Here is a 17,200-nt window from a genome sequence, read left to right as displayed (position 1 = left end):
TACAACCCATTTTACAGTGATCAATCTAAAGAATGTTTTTTTTTCTCAGTGCAATTGCATCCAGACTCACATTATCTCATGGTGTTTACCTACCATGGGAAAGAATTTCAACACACTTGTTTACCACAGGGGTACTGTGAATCCCCAAGTATTTTGAATATGGTGCTCCAAATGGACCTAGCAAACATACAAGTACCAAGCACTGCAATACAATATGTAGATGATCTTTTAGTGTGCAGCTCAACAGAACAACAGTGCAGGAAATACACAATTCAGTAAAGCTACTTGCAGACAAGGGCGCTAATATTGCTTAAATCACTGCACAGTTACCGCCAGTCTCCAGCTGGAGGTAAATGAACACAGGTGCTTGAAATGAAGCCACAGGTGATCCCAATGGGGATACACCAGGCACACCCCTACCTCAAACACTGTTTCCAACACTATGCTGCTACTAGCCACTGTGAGCTGGTACAGGTAGCTGCACATGCTGCGCTTGGAAGTAGAGAGGCTGGACAAACAGGACAGGGCACAGGTAGTAAAAGGGGATGGTGGGCAGGAGGAGGAGAAGGAAAACCCAAGCAAGGCATGCCCCAATACCCAGGGTCAGGCCATCTCCTTGGACACTCACTGACAGCCAGTTAGTCACCCTGCACCGCCTCAAGAGGGAGACCAGAACAGAGCTGCTCAACACAATCCAGGACGACATAGAGAGCAGGATCAACATCCAGACAGCTGTGCCCCAGTGCTGAAACTCTTGTCCAGCCTACAATTCCTTGGAGCTTTGGCACCTTCCAGCACTCTGTGGCCATGATGCACGTCATGGCATAGACCATTTTCTGTACAGTGCTGGCCTATGTGCTTGAAGCCCTCCTGCATCAAGTGCAACCCCACATGTCACTGATGTATGGGAGGCATGGTATCACAAGTATTACACTGACACAATGGGTACAATTTGTAAAACCTTTATTGAAGTTGTTTGGGCTGGAAAAACTCCTTCTTTGCCCTATAACTAAGATGGGAATAGTCTCGACCATCAAACGATAAACAAAACAGTCCTGGTAGAGTCCACCACAGGAATATGGTATATGCTAACAAAACCTAATGCCTGCCGTATCTCTTCTACAAAGCTGTATAAAGGAGAAATGTATGCAAAGGAAAAATCAGTGTTCAAAAGAATAAATGTGGTTGAACCAGCTCTCCTCCCCATGTTAGACCTCACGGGGTAAGCCTGTCCCTGTAGGCAGGATGACACACTCTAGCTTGTCTTTCAACACAATAAACAGTTCCAAAATGTGGCCCGTGGCCTGCCTGGCTGCCCACTTTAAAGTCTTTTTCCCTTACTTCTAAACAATGTTTCAACAAAATGTTCATAGAGGTCCCCCTCTGTCGGGCTCAGACCCTTCACAACAAAGTTCACATAGGCACCCTCTGTCGGGCTCAGACACTTCACAACAAAGTTCACGTAGGTCCGCCTCTGTCAGGCTCAGACCCTTCACAACAAAGTTCACGTAGGTCCCCCTGTGTCTGGCTCAGACTCTTCACAACAAAGTTCATGTAGGTCCCCCTCTGTCGGGCTCAGCATCTTCACAACAAAGTTCATGTAGGTCTCACTCTGTTGAGCTCAGACCTCTCACAACAAAGTTCAACAAAACATGCAATGGGGGGCTCCCATCCCCAAGCTTATTACACTTTTGAACTCCCTCTGTCTGGCTCGGATCACTTTCTGATGTCGAAGACTTTCGAATGTGCACGGCTTTCTTAACAGACCTCCACAGGATTACTTTGACTCAAGGTTCACAGTTTAACTTTCATTCTCCCCTTCTCTAGGAGTTAATTTTTCTTACTTCACTTTTGCCGTTCATTTGCCTTATCCCCTCAAACAATGTACCTTTCACAGAGACTTTCAAGTGGGCTACTTCCTTTCACTGGACACTCAATTACCTAGTATCACTGATTTCACAGCTGTCCTTACTTCAAAGTCCATTTACAGGTCTGTTTTTCTTTGCGTCTCAACCACACGCATGCAGCCTTCACTTGCGTTATAATGTTGCTACTTCAAACTTTAACACACAGGTTCTCTCAGGTCACATGCCAACACAACGGCTGTGTGTGTTTCTTGGTTTTACGATTATCAATTCACAAGTTAAGGTTAGTACAACACGCTTGACCTCACCTCCGCAACTCTGTTGTTCACCTGGGAGGGTCGCTGGTGTCCTTGAAACACAATGCAGCCATCTGTCATGATGCCTACCCCCGGGCATCCGGATCGAGTCCATCAGCCCCGGGAGCAGGCCTTAGGCGCCAGGCTCATAATAGGAATCAGTCCTGGCGCCATAGGCGCCAGGCTCATAGACATTAGTTACCTCATGCAGACCATGCTGCAACTGAATCCAAGCCAACGTGAGGCCTGGATGGGACTATTTTATTACAGGGACTATTTTTTACTCGGGTGTGGTTCTGGGGAACTTCTTACCTGGAACTACTTTGGAGGCTATTTAAACCACGCCCGATCAGCAGCACACGCTTCGCGTTATTCTGCATTCTGCAGCGTAATGCTCACCATGCCTGCAAGCCTGCATCCAGTCTTCTGCCACGCCCACCTCGAATCCGGAGCTCCTAGGAAAAGGGGAAAAGAAGGAGGAAAGGTTCGATCATGAACATCATTTCTATTTCTTACCTGATTCCGGACCCAGCACGTCTCCAAGCCTGGAAAGAACATTATTTCAACACGCGTCGCATCACCAGCTGCAGCGCTGCGTTATACTCACCAGTCCCCAGCATCCTTCGACTCAGCGCTGCCTCCATCTTTTTGTCGTCGAACTCCAGCATCTGGGGGAAACCAAAGAAACAACAAGGTGAGCCGGGAAGCCGACAAATACCATCTCTTTACCATAGACTTACCTGATTTACCACCAGAGGCATTACCTTTTACATGCCACATCTTCATATGCCGCACCTATAAAGGGTGAGAAAACAAGTTAATCATGCAACTTTTACTGGACAGTGTTGGGGAATACAGACTCTTACCTAAACGCCATCAGCTACCTCCAGGCAATATTCTTTCGGATCCAGCTGCAATAAAAAAAAGGGAATGGAACAAGAGTGAATATCGGACATATTGAACTCTTTGAACTTTATAAGCCCCGGAGTCAATAGCCGGAACTCCTCCAGTATCTTCAAGCCAGTGAAGTAACTGGTATCTACACGCCCCAGCATGCCACGCAGGATGGAGAGCTCATCATTTAAATACATAAGGTGAGCTTACTAAAAGGGAAGATCAGAGGTGACTAGTGGGGAGATCGAGAGCAGTGAGGGGTCCTTGCTAAAATCCACAGGTGGCTAAATCCCTTTCTCCACTTGCAGGAGAATACTTATTCGTGTCAAGCAGACGAAACTAGGTGAGCCAGTCCAAACAGTCATCTCTGCACTACGCATCATGTTGGTGGAGACCGCAGCTGTCCGGGTCCGACCGACACCCCTGTGGGAAACAGGTGAGCGTAACACCATCTGATGTGGAATCTGGACTTCTCTATGTGTCTTTCACGGCACGTCAGAGGCAACGGCCTCCAGTAGGGAACTCCTGGGGTTTCCGACCTGAGGCTCTCGTCCTAGATGTTCTTCTCGTAATCATGTTCTGCCTTGCTCAGGTTATGCCTTTTATTTGTGTGAAGAGAGCTTATTGGTATCGGGTGTATGCACTTAGAGTCAAGTGCCTGACTTTGCCTGACCCGGTTAGCGGGACATGTCCAGTACGATGTGTTAAACTTAGTGTTGTTAATCTCAGTCACCCTCTTCCTCGGCCTAGTGTTTGTGTAGAAAAAGGGGGGAGTTGGTACTAAAAAATAGGATGTGTTATATAAACAAAATAAGGTTGGCACCACCAGTTGCCTCACCCCCAATCCCTGAAGTCCACTCACCCAGGTGTTCCTCCCGCACTGGTCCTCCCCCATGAACTGGATCCAAAAGCAATGGATGTGTCCTGGACACCTGGATAACAAGTCCCTGAGGACTAGCGGGTGAGACTCCCTTTGGTTTCTCACACTGCCCACAACTCCAGAACAGGTCAATGCCATGAAGGCACAGTTATATGGCGTTGCTCAAATGCCAAATGTGATATCTGCACTCGACTGTTCCCATGGTGTACTGGTGGTCCCCCAGGCCCACACAGCAGTGTACCAAAACTGCAAGCACTACCACTCCATGAATGTGCAGGTGACCTGTGACCGCAACCTCATCATCACAAACTGCTGTGCCGGCTATACTGGTTCCACCCCCATGCCATGGTCCTACGGAACAACACACTGCCAGCATACATGGAGAGGCACAGAGGACAACGGACCTGGATAGTGGGTGAATAGTCACATGCCCATTGGGGGGTGGTGGTACGAATGACCACACAAAGGATGGCATGATAAGCAAATGTGAAATCTGTACTTTACCACTTCCTTAGCAACACCAGAGTACAGAAAAGAAAGCATGCACATGTTGGACTTACCTGCATGGAGAAGCAGTAGTCACATGCAGTATCAATGACATTCCCCAACATGACTACAGATACCACAATGCAACATGCACCCACCAAAGCAATGCAGACAAATGGCCAAAGTGCCATAACGAACTACATCCCTGCCAGTGTCACAGGCATGCACCCATGTGTGGACAGCCCACAATGCCCATCCATTGCCACCAGACTCCCAGAGAGGGTCCATGGGGAACCCAGCATACCACATGCACAGTGTAAAGACACAGCCACATGACAGCCACCATGTCTGCTGCACATGTTTCTGAGTGACACCATACGTTACTTATGCTGCAAGGGAACAGGTTGCATGTGAAGCACAAACAATGCATGGCATGAGTGACACTGCATGCACAAACATAAAATAGACACATGCCATGAAATGAAGGCCCATCTGCATGTACAAGTAGTCCTTTCACCTGATATTGTGTAAGTCCACCCCCACACCTTACACTATGACTATTGCCTGTGACTTCACCCATGCAGGTGACTCTGGATACCCATAGCTGCCCTGGCTAATGACCCCTGTGCGTGATCCACAAACACCCGAAGAGAATTCCAAAAACCACACTCACAGTTGGACCCGTGTATGCATTGAGTGTACCGTCAGCCTCTTCAAGGCACGTTTCCACTGCCTCGACCGTACCGGTGGATCCCTGATTTATGCTCCAAAGTTGGTAAAATGTGCTTGTGTGTGCAAAGTTGCACAATATCTGCCTGAAAAGAAATGTTCCACTAACCCCTGAAGTGGACATGCCACCCCCAGAGGATGAGGATGCATTACTCAGAAGCACACTATTCCCCCTCCCACCTCCAATGCCCAGCATACTCTCCCCCCGACCCCCTCCCACCACCAACTCCCCAGCATGGCCACTGAGGGCAGCCAGTGTCCCGGAAATATTCACGCCCGGGGCCTCTCCGCCCCTCTGCCTGCCCCTGGTGACTGTGCTCAAAGAAGGCCCTGGAACTATCATTGCGGCATGCCCTGCTTTGACCCCTCTGTGAGTGTTGTGTAGATGGATGGGACAGAGCCTGTCACCAGGATCTGCTGCCGCTGCCCTGCCGCTGGCAGGGCAACTCATTGCCCTGCCAGATGGCTTCCGCTAGAGCATAGATGCCATCCATCATCTCCTGGACATGTTGTACATATAGTGTCAGGGTGGAGGTGTTGACACGCATCTCGGCCCTATTCATAACATTTGCTGCAAAACCCTGCAGGTGGCCCTCTGGATACTCTCCCTGATGTGCCTGTAGGGGACATAGGAAATGTCGTCAGGTATAGTTCACCCACGTTTGTTGGCTTACAAGATGCAACTGAAATGTTACAAAGTGTGACCACACACATATGGGCAAATTGGCATGGTTGGCCATGGGAGGATGCATGTGGGACCACCATAATGGGGTTGCCTGTGGTGATGGGTGTGGTACCCATGGCCTGTTGGACATTGGCCTGTGTTTGGTTAGGGCAGGGTGGTGTCCATGCTGGGCTGTTTTAGGCCTGACATGCATGCTTGTGGACTTACATAGCCCCAAATCCCCTCCATGGGTAGCACTCACATGGTGGGGTTGGGGGGTGGCTTGTACCATGGCACTGTCATGGCTTTATAGGGCACTACTGCACTGCCGGTAGGGTTTTACTCTGGTGCACAATGATTGGCAGGATGGGCACATGTCTATGTGTGGGGGGGGTATACTTCCCTGTGGCTTGTCTGCCATACCCTCATGAGGCAGGCCTACTGAGAGAGATTCTTGCAGTGGTGACTGTTGCACGGTGTCATGGGCGATCATGGACATCAATCCCGCTGGCACAGGGTATGCCAGTAAGGGTGTGGTATGCATGGCATATGTCTGGTTCACTTGCCTGCCCTTTCCCCTGCTGTGATGCTCAGGGGTGACCTTGGTGCTATGCCCCATGGCTACTTTGGAGGGTAGCTGATGTGCCACCCCGTCACTCTGCCCTATCTGCATGCTCTGCCTGGGGGTCTGCCGAGTTGTGTCCCTGTCCACTGGGGCTTCTTATGCTGGGTTGTCATTTCTGCATGCATTTGTTGGAGTGGGGTCACTCACCTCCTGTCTCCTGGCTCCCACCTCCACACTGCCGACTACCTTTAATCCCACAAGGTCGAGCACCGTGCTGCATTTCTCCTCCTAGGCAGTGAGGGCCAGTGGTTCGACAATGCCTCCTCCTGTTGCCAGGGACTCACGGCAGTGTTGGGGCAGCAGTCTGTGCACCCTAACCCTCAGGTCATTCCACCTCTTGCGGCAGTCCTCACCATCAGGGGGTACACTGGCAACTGCTGACACCTTCTGGCAATGGTGTTCTAGATAGCTGTATGTCGCTGGTGTAAAGACTGGTAGGGGGTATCTGTACTTCCGCTCTCTACATGGTAGAGGAGAGGCACAGCCGACCCCAGCCAAGATTCTCTATAAGGTAGCAATGGACGAGCAATCAAGGCCTAGCTTCTCAGGAGGTGATGCAGGCTGGTTCTTAAGTACAGTGTATTCCCGAACCCCCACAAAGGAATGTCCACACACTGTATTACTGAAAACACAGTCTTTATATAATTAATATTCAGCGGTATCTACATGATCACAATAACGCACTTTGTACTTGGAAGTCAATAATGATAAATATATACAATTCTAAAGTGGTACCACTAATGTTATCCAATCTCATTAAAGTGCATCAACTGTACGGTTAAAATGTCATACAGATTAATAACGAGGAAACCAGCAATAGAGATAGGCAGGAACGTAAAATGGTTGAAACAATAGGCAGAATGCTGACCCCTACCACTAGGCACTGTTCTGTGTGGAGCTCCCCCCACCTGGGCAACCTGTAAAATAAGGATATATCGCACAAGCCCAGTCCATATGTTCAATAGTCTCACTTCTTCCTGTTAAGGTTTTACCCCCCCAATGTACCTGGTGGAGTAGAGTTCTCCGACGATGCGTCGACCAATCCTTCTTGAGTGCCTCCCTTTCAGGCGGGAGCCACGGATCGTCGAGAGGTGTTGGGGAACTTGGCGTTCGGTGTCGGGGAATTGACGGCCCTTCTTGAGTGCCCTCCCTTTAAGGCGGGAGTCACGGGTCGTCGAACGTCCGACGGTGAACAGGTGGAACTACGACAGGGAAGTGACAGCTTTGTTCCTAGCGGTGCTCGTCGACGGCAGAGCGTTGGCGTTCTGCAAGGAAGAGGCGTGCGGGGCAAAGAGATGATGAAGAACTGTGGCCCAGCAAGGGCATCGAGTCGTCGGCCTCTCTGTGGTCCTTAGGTGGCGGGAAACCCATCGGTGGATGCTCCTCAGCGCGTCGACGGTCGTGCCTTCTCCAGCGTGAGACAAGCGGATGATGATGCAGGCGAGAGCGTCCAATGATCAATTGAAGTTCTTAGGCAAACGGGAGCACGGCGGCTCCGGTCGGTGACGATGGTAATCGACAGTGGCGGACAACAGTCCGAGTGCTTCTCCTTGGAGTTCCGCAGCAGTCCCCGTATCGGGTCGGCAGCCTGTCGAAGGTCTGTCTACCAGGGAGCATTGGCAAAGATCAGCTGTGCACGATGGTCCCTCGTAGCTCGGGAAGAGGGCGCCTTCCCAGGTCCTCTCTGGGTCAGTCCTTGGAGGCACAACAACTTTCAGATTGTGAAGGAGAGCAACATCAATTCTTCTCGTCCAGCAGGGCTTCAAGGTCAAGCGTCAGTTACTCCAGTTACTCGTCGTAGTGGACTTCAGCTTCTGAACACGATTCCTAGCAGTGAGAGGTCCCCAGATATACTGTTGATCTCCCATTCATTCCGCTGGGTCACACTCAAACATCCAATCACGACTACGGGCATTCATGCAGGCAGGCAGCCAATCAGGCACACGAGGTATTCAGGCCATTCACTTCTCTCCAGACACTCACAACAAGTTATGTGTATTGGGACAAGTACCGAGCCATTCAACACTCCAAGCTGCATTCATACCGGTTTCAGGCAGGGTTGTCTCAGTCATTGTGTCAACCACCAGATACTAGACACCCATAACACAGAATGCATATTCGTCACACACTCTATTCACCCAGGTCCCACCCACAGGAGGTACCCACAACATACATCACCGGGAAGGCTCCAGCTAGTCTGGCCGGGCCTTCACAACAACACGATATGGAACTTCCATCCAACAGCCAGTCAGGGGGAAGGGACAGAGTCAGGGCTTCCCAGGACTTTGGGAAAACAAGGTAATGGGTAATAGAAAGCAAGAGGCCACAGGGTTCATCTTGTTTTCCGTCAGGAATCAACTGATCCCAATGGCAGGGCCGTGGTATCCCAAAATGGAGGATACTCCGCGCACCTGTCGATTTCAGCATGGAGCTGCCACCAGCCCATACCCTGCTCTGTGGGCCACCCACAGGTGCCCAAAAATATACACTAGGGGCACAGGGTTGTACCCCCACCCATGGGTGCCATAAGGGTATCCCACGGGTCCATTCACCAAACCAAAAGAGAGAGAGCCGCACTGCCAGGAGTCCCACATGAACTCCTGTGTGGAAAACACGACGGAACACACGATAAAAAGCAGTAAAGGACAAGGATACGGAGGCCCTGTCCCTCCGATGCATTTCCAGCATCACAGTTGGCCACTGGTCCTCCTTTGTCTGCTTCAATACAGCTTCTCACAGTGGGCCACTGCCTCATCTGTGAGGACAACAAGCTTCCCCTCTCTAGATTTAGGTTTTCTCAGGTGATTTTCTGCCGCCTTGCCTTGTAGCCTCTCCCGGGACATATTTGCAGATTTACAGGACTGTATGACTGGACGCTGTAGAGATATTCAATGGATTGTGTTTTTCAAAATGGTCACTGAAATGTTTCCAATTCCGGCGAAGACGCAATTTCCACCGGCTCTATTAGCACCGGTGCAAATAGCACCAGGTTTGCCAACAGTAGTGCTTAGTGGCGCTTCCTTGGTTGTAGCCCTTATTCTGGTGAAATCACCACTGGGTGCTAATAACATTGCCGTCGGTGTTGGGGACGCATGCATGCTAGTTTGTACCTCATGACCTGGCGGTAACGCTATTTGCGGCCGATGGTGATTGCCCCAATATACCATCAGACTTGTGATGAGGCCCATTGTCAGATGTCACGTGGTAACCTCAGCAAGATTCAAAGTAAAACCAGTGGAAGGGCATGCAGTAGTACACTACTGTGAAGTGTAGAATGTCACACCAAAAGAATATACCCAAGTAAGAGAAGACCCACTAGACACAGGAGAAGTTTTGAATGTTGATGGGTCTTCAATGATAGATCAGGAAAATGGAACAAGGCACACAGGATCAGCAGTAGTGAAATATGTGAAGGGATAGGAACAGGAGAATCAGGTGATAGCACAACAAATATTGCCTGCATATGACTCAGCACAAGCAGCAGAACCGATACCACTCATTGAAGCCCTAGAGATGTCACAAGATGATGAGGTGACCATATAAACAGACTCAGTGTACATGATGTTGACAGTGCATTCAGGGTAATCTGGATGGCAAAGGAGGGGTTTCAAGATATCTGATGGATCCCCTGTGCAATGTGCAGTACTATTGTATAGATTTATTGATGCTTTGAAATTCCCTAGCAGAGTGGCCATTGTAAAATGTGCTGCCAACACTAACAGAACCGACCCAATTTCTCAAGGAAATGCAGCCGCAGATGCAGACACCAAATAAGCAACATATATCTTCCATTTCAAAACCCACATGATGCTTCAATTATTGCCCTGCAACAAGAAGAACTGACAAAACCGACAGTTCATTGTCCATGGCCACCATAGTAGAAGTGCAGGAAGAAGCGCACCAAAAGAAAAGGCTACATGGATCAAGTGACGGTTTGTATTATCACCCATGGACCGGATATGGAGACAAAGCATTACAGGTAAAGTAGCCATGCCTCTGAAATTACTTGACATTGCCCTGGTGCAGCTGCATCATCCCACCCATTCACCCAAGCAGCATATTGCTGCCGACTATTAAAGGAGGTGTCACGTGGCCACTGAGTACCTGATTTTCCTGGTGATTAACATGAAGAGGCAGCAAGTATGTCAACATATGCCAAAGCGATATAGCAGCAACATGGGGTACCAACCCGACTTCCTCCTGCCAGATTCAGAACAGGTTGGGGCTGGACTGGCTCCAAACGCCACGGTTGGCACTTCTCTGATTTGCGTGGCGTCTGGACAATGCAAGCACTGGCAGAGAAGGCCTAAAGATGGTCCAAAAGGGAGACTTGCAAGGATCTTGATGAAGCGAAGAACAGTTTCCAGGAGAAGGAAGGCAGGTACCACAAGGAAGGAACACAGGTACCAGCAAAATGGATCCCAACAAAAGCACAAGCAGGATAGTGACAAGAGATGAGAGTTCTCCCAGGGAAACATGGGTCTGAGCCCCTGAGCGGGGAAACCGGGAACCAAGGGAAGGGAACTCATAGGGCAATCGACCCCAGTGAAGGAACTGGAACCAAGAAGGAGCCCAATCCCGGGACCCAGGGAGAGAAGGGGAGGGGCTCAGGAGGAAAAAAGCCCAGAGATCTGAAAGAGACAAAAGGGGCTAAGCAAGATCAAGAAACAAGGAATAAACACTGGTCAAATAGCATTGAGATGCAGTGAACCACTGCTGGTGGGACCTAGGTAAAGGCCTGGGCCCATAACAAGGCTTAGAATGCAATCTCCTGTAACCAGGCATACTGTGCATGCTCAGAACATTGGCCAAGGGCGTCTACAAATGTGCAGTCCTTCAATCATGGCTGCACCCAGAGTGCAGGTGTTCCACACGCCGCAGATACGGGAGAAGCACCAGCAAGGATAGAGCCTCCATGTCAGGGCCTGCAGAACCCAGAGGCCCCGCCTCCTGAACCAGGTAAATGGCAACATGATAGCAACATTAGTTAAGATTGAGAATGAACCAGTCTATCAGAGCATGTTGATAAATGTATGGCCAACTGTCCAACATGCCACCTGTTCTGCACAGGGCACACTTTGAAGAATTTGAATTCAACCTTGCCCCACCCAGGTACTCCAAATTGACTATGTCGATATGATTAACAGGTCTATTAACTTTCGTTATACGCTTCTTGTTGTTTGCCCATTTTATTGATGGCTTCAGGCTGGTCCCTGTATTCATGTGGATGCCAAATTCTTAGTCAGGGATGTATTTGCGAGGTGGGGACTATGTGATGTCCTTAGGTCAGATAATGGGCCTCATTTTACAAATTAACTCGTTCAAGAGATCACCAAATTACTGGGTATAAGAAATAAGCTTTGCTCAGTGTACCACCCACAAGTGAATGGGATTTTTGGAATGACTGAATGGTCTCTTAAAAAGTAAATGAGCAAAAATGTGTCATTCACTGAATAAAATCTGGTTCTATTTATTTGCCTATGGCACTGTTCAGTTTGTGTAATCAGCTAATTAAGGACTGTAAGATTATTTAGCAATTTTTTTTTTCATGCAGCACCACTGCATGGGTTTGGTGCATTGCTATAATGCGGTACAGCAAGGCATGTTTTGCCAGTGTGACATGGACATGTAAATGAAAACAGGCTATTCAGTCAAAAACGATTTCTACATCTAAAATGCAAATAATTTTTTTTCACAGTTAAAAGCATATTTTTTTTTTATTTCTCACCTGAAATTCCTCTGTTGCAGGAGACACATTTGAGGGTTAATGAACTAACCTCATTAACAATACTAACATGATTCTAACTCATTAATAATATAATGTGTTCTCCAGTGCAAAATGAGATGGAAAATGACAGGCTCTGAAAGTCATTTTAAACGTGCATCCAGATTGTTTTCTCTTTGCTTCTATCTGTGCTCTGTCCACAGTATTTGCAGGAAGCAAAGACTTGAATAAGCAGGAAATCAGTTTTGTTACAGTTGCAACTGTATAAGCCAAGCCATTGTTCAAGAGAAGGAGGGAAGGACATGATAGAATTTCATTGGTTGAACTCGTTTGGTAGGCTGTAACAGAGCTTTTCTAATGAATCTCGGGGAAGAAGAGAGTTAAAAGACATTTTTACACAGCTCGGAGAAAGACCTGGCTGGTGGCTGGGGAGTTTCCTGATTGAAAAAGCAGATCCCAGTGCACTGCTGCAGAGACTGGGAATTCCAGTCAATAAGCCTCGGTTTGAGTGACGACAGATGCTCGTCCTTGCTTGGGTGATTTAAGGGGGAGCATTAAGCCACTTCCAGAAGGCGACCAGCCGAAGAATTTCACATGCTGGACAGGCTTGGTAATTATATTACTGAGTGTGGGGGCAGTGTGTATGTGTGCGAAACTATTCAGTCAGAGTAGAAGAGGGAATTCCAGTGTTTTATCAACATGTTTAATGTTGCAAATTGAATATGTTCTCGCCGCTCTCTTCTCATTTTGTTACAGATAATGTTGTACGGTGCAATTTCCATTTATTTCTGTAAAAAGAGTAAGATCATGTTGAAATGCAATTTTTTATAATACACAAACATATCTGAAAGCAGACGTGTAGTGTGTTTTATTTTTCTCTTTTCTTTGTGCATCTCCCATTACAGTACTGATAATATGGGGAGATGTTTAGGCAGTGCAATTGTCATTTTTAAGGTAGCTAAAAATAAGACTTGGCGGTAGCTGTGTGCACGATTCCATTCAGTATATAAGTGTGTGTTTTCTGAACGGAACATAATAATAACATAATGAAATAGCCAGCTGCTGGAAGTACATGAGTCAGCAGAAAGAGAGGCCCTGGACATAGTTCACTGATGTAGATAAGATGGTGATGAATACCACATGTTAGCTCGCTGTCGTAGATAAGTCAGTGAGGACAGCCCATGGTGGCACTCCAAATGAAAATGTGGTGTTCCTGAAATAAGGGGTTCTGGATATTGGGGCCACATATAAAACAAAGGAATTATGCTCACCAGAAATACCACCAATAACGCCTACCAACATAAAGTATACCACTAAATGTATCTGTGTGCTGAAATAATGTATGTATACTGTAGTACTATATACCAAATCTAATCTGAATGCAAAGAGTGATTATTACTGAATTATTTTGATTTTGGCGGTAAGAAAATACTGCTAGGCCCCAAATCTATGCAAAATACCCAACATATTTAGGGTGCGTTGCAGGCTGGGAAAGTGATCATAGAGCACCTACTGGGCATGGCAAGTGTGTTTCACACTGCCATCTGTACATTAAAGGGAACCCATTTCATAATAACAGTGTGTCACCAAAAACAAATTTCAGAATGTCACAAAGGGAAACCACATTCTCAGACCTAGTGCAATATTTAGAGGCAAAGTTGTTTGCACATGGGACGTGGTCATCAACAAGTACCTCAGAATGGGAGGACCGCATTCAGAGGGAGGTGCAGAAAGAAAAACTAGACAATATTTTTGCAGAAGGCAGCATAATTCAGGTCTGCCTTACAAGGTTATTGAATGCAGCCGATAAAAGTGCAGAGAAAGACTGTTTAATACGGCTATGCGCCAAAATATGGTTTATTTTGAATAGGTCCCTGCGAATGCAAGAAAATGATACCCAGCTAATTAACAGGTTAAAGACTGACTTAGATGGGGCAAGAAAAAAGAGGAGATGTTAAGAACAGAATTAGAAGGATGTCAGAAAGACATGCAATTAAAATGCAGAGATTTTGATATTCAGTTGTCCAAAAGCAAGATGAGATTGTTTCAGAAATGCAGATTTTACAAAAAGAAAATTTTGAAAAAGAAAGTGATCCCCAAGGTGCAGAGCAAGAAATGGTTAAAATGATTCAAGAAACAGACAAGAGAAACAAAGAATTCAATGAATGCCAAATGAAAATGTGTGACATGCAGGAGGTAATAAATAAAATGAGTGATGAAAACAACTACCTGCAAAATGAAGCAGGGAGGCTCCTTAAAAAGTGCAAGGACTTAGAACAGCAAATGTGCATTCCCAGGTCCCAGGAGAGGCGGCAGGGTAGTACATTCAATGGAGTGGAGGTGAATTCTATTTCTACCCAAAGAGCTAGTGCTCCAGTGACTGGGCCGGTGACTGAACTTGGTTGCAGCGCCCTTGGGGGATTTGATACTCCCATTGGGGGCAGCGACCAATCCCATACACCTAGAACCAGGATTGAGTCACCAAGTAGTGCAATTCCATGCATTGCAACAGGTAGCCCCATAAAAATAATGAAATCTATTAAAGCTCTGATCAAACCATTTAAAAAAGGAGGGGAATGCTGCATTGAGGATCACTTAGAAGCGGTTCATGACATTTTTAAAGCACTCCAGATACCTAAGGAACAGTATAGAGAATATTTTCATTTAACTTTAGATGCTCCGACGGCCAGCATTATAAGGGGATTAAATGAACAGCAGAATATGACATGGGTGGAGTTTGAAAAAGAAATTAGGCATCATTTTTCTCCTTTCCAGTCATTACAGGAGGCAAAGAAAGTTGCTTACACACTTACTGTTGGGCCTAATACATCCCCTCGCCAGTTTTTACAAGACTTAAAAAGAGCATTTTCTCGCTTTGATGTATCTTTTGACCCCAATTCTAATGAATTTAAAACCGCCTACTTCTATGGGCTACAGAAAGACATCATATCCCAATTGGTTCGTGAATTTGATCGTGACAAGTCCCTTGAGTGGATTGTGCATCAAAGCACAAAACTATATGAGATACTTTATTGTCAGGGTAAAGAAAGTGATAAAATGAAAGATACTAGACCTAAATCTAAAGAACCCTCAGCCACAGTGATGGAAATCAGGTAAGCCAAGATGTCCCTTGAGTCTGCTCAGTCCAGGTAAAAATAATTCGGCACCTGAACAAAGGGTTAATCAACAAAGTTCATCACACTCTGTACCAATGTTTCAATCACATGATCCTAGTAATAGGGAGAGCTACATCAGTCCTAGGTATTTAGGAGATAGGCCCCGGGCAGGCTATCGGCCTGATATGTCAGGTATGAACCATAATCAGAGACAAAATCAAGATCAAAGAAATGATGGTCCCTATCAGACATTGGGGACACAGAGCAAATTTAATCCCAACACCATGATATATGGTAATCAGGATAGACCCCGATATGTGGATCGATTTGCTGATAATGGGAATCAACATAGGGGCCAGTACCCACAACATGAGAGACAGGACATGAGACAGAACATGAATTATACTCCACGTCAGTACAATGATTCCCCACCAGGGGACTACAACCAAAGGATGGGTGAACCCCGCTCCCCTCCACAAATGAATCAAGAGTTCAGAAACTATCCCAATAGAAATCACTCACCTGAGAGGTATCAGAATAGATCCAATCAGGGAGAAAGCAACCAATATCGATCTAGGCCACAGAGAGAGGATTCTAGAGAGATGGAAAGGTTCCAGTGCCTTGAGGCCCAAGTGAAAATGTTAGCTGAACAAATAGGGAAGCTTTGTACAGCACAAAAACAGTCATCAAAGGAGGGGGCAGATGGCCATATCAATGACCGGGGGGCTTCTTCTGAAAAGTGACTAAGTATCCAGGATACATACAGTGCCGAAAAGACAGATTGCTCTGATGTAATTTCGCATAATGATGGCTAATGATTTAAAAGTGAAAATGCCAGTAAATGAACATGTAACAGAAAGTGCAAATACTTCTAAAAGAGAGGTACGGTTTAACCTAGAGCTAAATCAAACACTGAAGATGTGTACAAATGAAATAAGAAAACCTAAAACTCCAGGAGAACAAAAAGACAGATTTAAGAAAAATGACTCATGCATGGGGAATACCAGTAAACAGGGAGTAAGTGGGGATGCTATGATTTCTTCCCTGGACACTCAGAACAATGACCAAACACAGGCAGAAAAAGGAAATACTCAAAAGGAGGGTACAGGTCAATCACCTGAAGAATTCTTTGAGCCACATATATTTGAAGAGGCTGAAAGGGCTGGTTCCACAATAAATGATCACAAATGCACAGAATTAAACAATGACAGATTGATGAATGATGTTGTTACATATGTTCAGTTGGAGGATTGTAATGTGGCCCCTGATGATACCTGGATGGGTAGGCGAACAGTGGCCACACTCCAAAAAACCTCTGAACATGGAGAAATGAATAAAGTCTCTCGCGCAGAAATGGGTAAAAAGGAGGGAAAAATGTCTTTCCATTTACCAATGTGCTTAGCCAAAAGTGAAAAAGGCCTGAGAAAGGTGAGTCCTGAAATCAGTAAGAATTCACACTTCTTATGTGTATTAGAGGAAGTTGAGAACAGGTATTATGCTCCCATCACTGTAGAAGAAAAATGCCAAACATTTGCAATGATTGACACTGGTGCACAGGCCACAATTATGTCCAAGGAGCTGGTAAAGAGTATCAATGAAGGGAGATCCCCACAGAATAAAATCGCAGTGAAGGAAAACCAAGGTCCAGTGCATAACTTTAATGGGGAGGAGGTGCCCATTATAGGTATAACTGAGGTTGATATAAAAATAGGGAAACACAGAATGAAACAAGAGATATTGATCACATCTATTTGTGAAATTCCATTTCTGATGGGGACAGATTGCCTGAAAAGATTGTCTCCTCTTATAGATGGGGTGAATGGAGTGCTGTGGTCCTTAACCAAAAAACCATTGAGACCTAAGAAACTAAAATCACAAAACAGCAACATAAATGAATGTCACACCGTTGCCAAAACAAAT

General features: G+C 46.6%; 1 protein-coding gene across 1 annotated transcript in view; it reads right to left on the bottom strand.

The window, feature by feature from the left end:
* The window catches only part of LOC138520313 (olfactory receptor 10A4-like), a 99,897-nt gene that overhangs the window by 23,916 nt on the left and 58,781 nt on the right, over positions 1-17,200 (bottom strand). The window contains exons 5-8 of the mRNA XM_069632750.1: positions 3,046-3,072; positions 2,902-2,956; positions 2,769-2,829; positions 421-508 (exon numbers count right to left, since the gene is read on the bottom strand). Of these exons, the coding sequence (XP_069488851.1) occupies positions 421-508; positions 2,769-2,829; positions 2,902-2,956; positions 3,046-3,072 (231 nt within the window). The remainder of the gene's footprint in view (positions 1-420; positions 509-2,768; positions 2,830-2,901; positions 2,957-3,045; positions 3,073-17,200) is intronic.

The sequence above is a fragment of the Ambystoma mexicanum genome, chromosome 13 (genome assembly GCF_040938575.1).
Source record: "Ambystoma mexicanum isolate Mex_15411 chromosome 13, UKY_AmexF1_1, whole genome shotgun sequence".
In the NCBI taxonomy this organism is placed as follows: domain Eukaryota; kingdom Metazoa; phylum Chordata; class Amphibia; order Caudata; family Ambystomatidae; genus Ambystoma; species Ambystoma mexicanum.
This window is presented reverse-complemented; position numbering and strand designations above follow the sequence as displayed.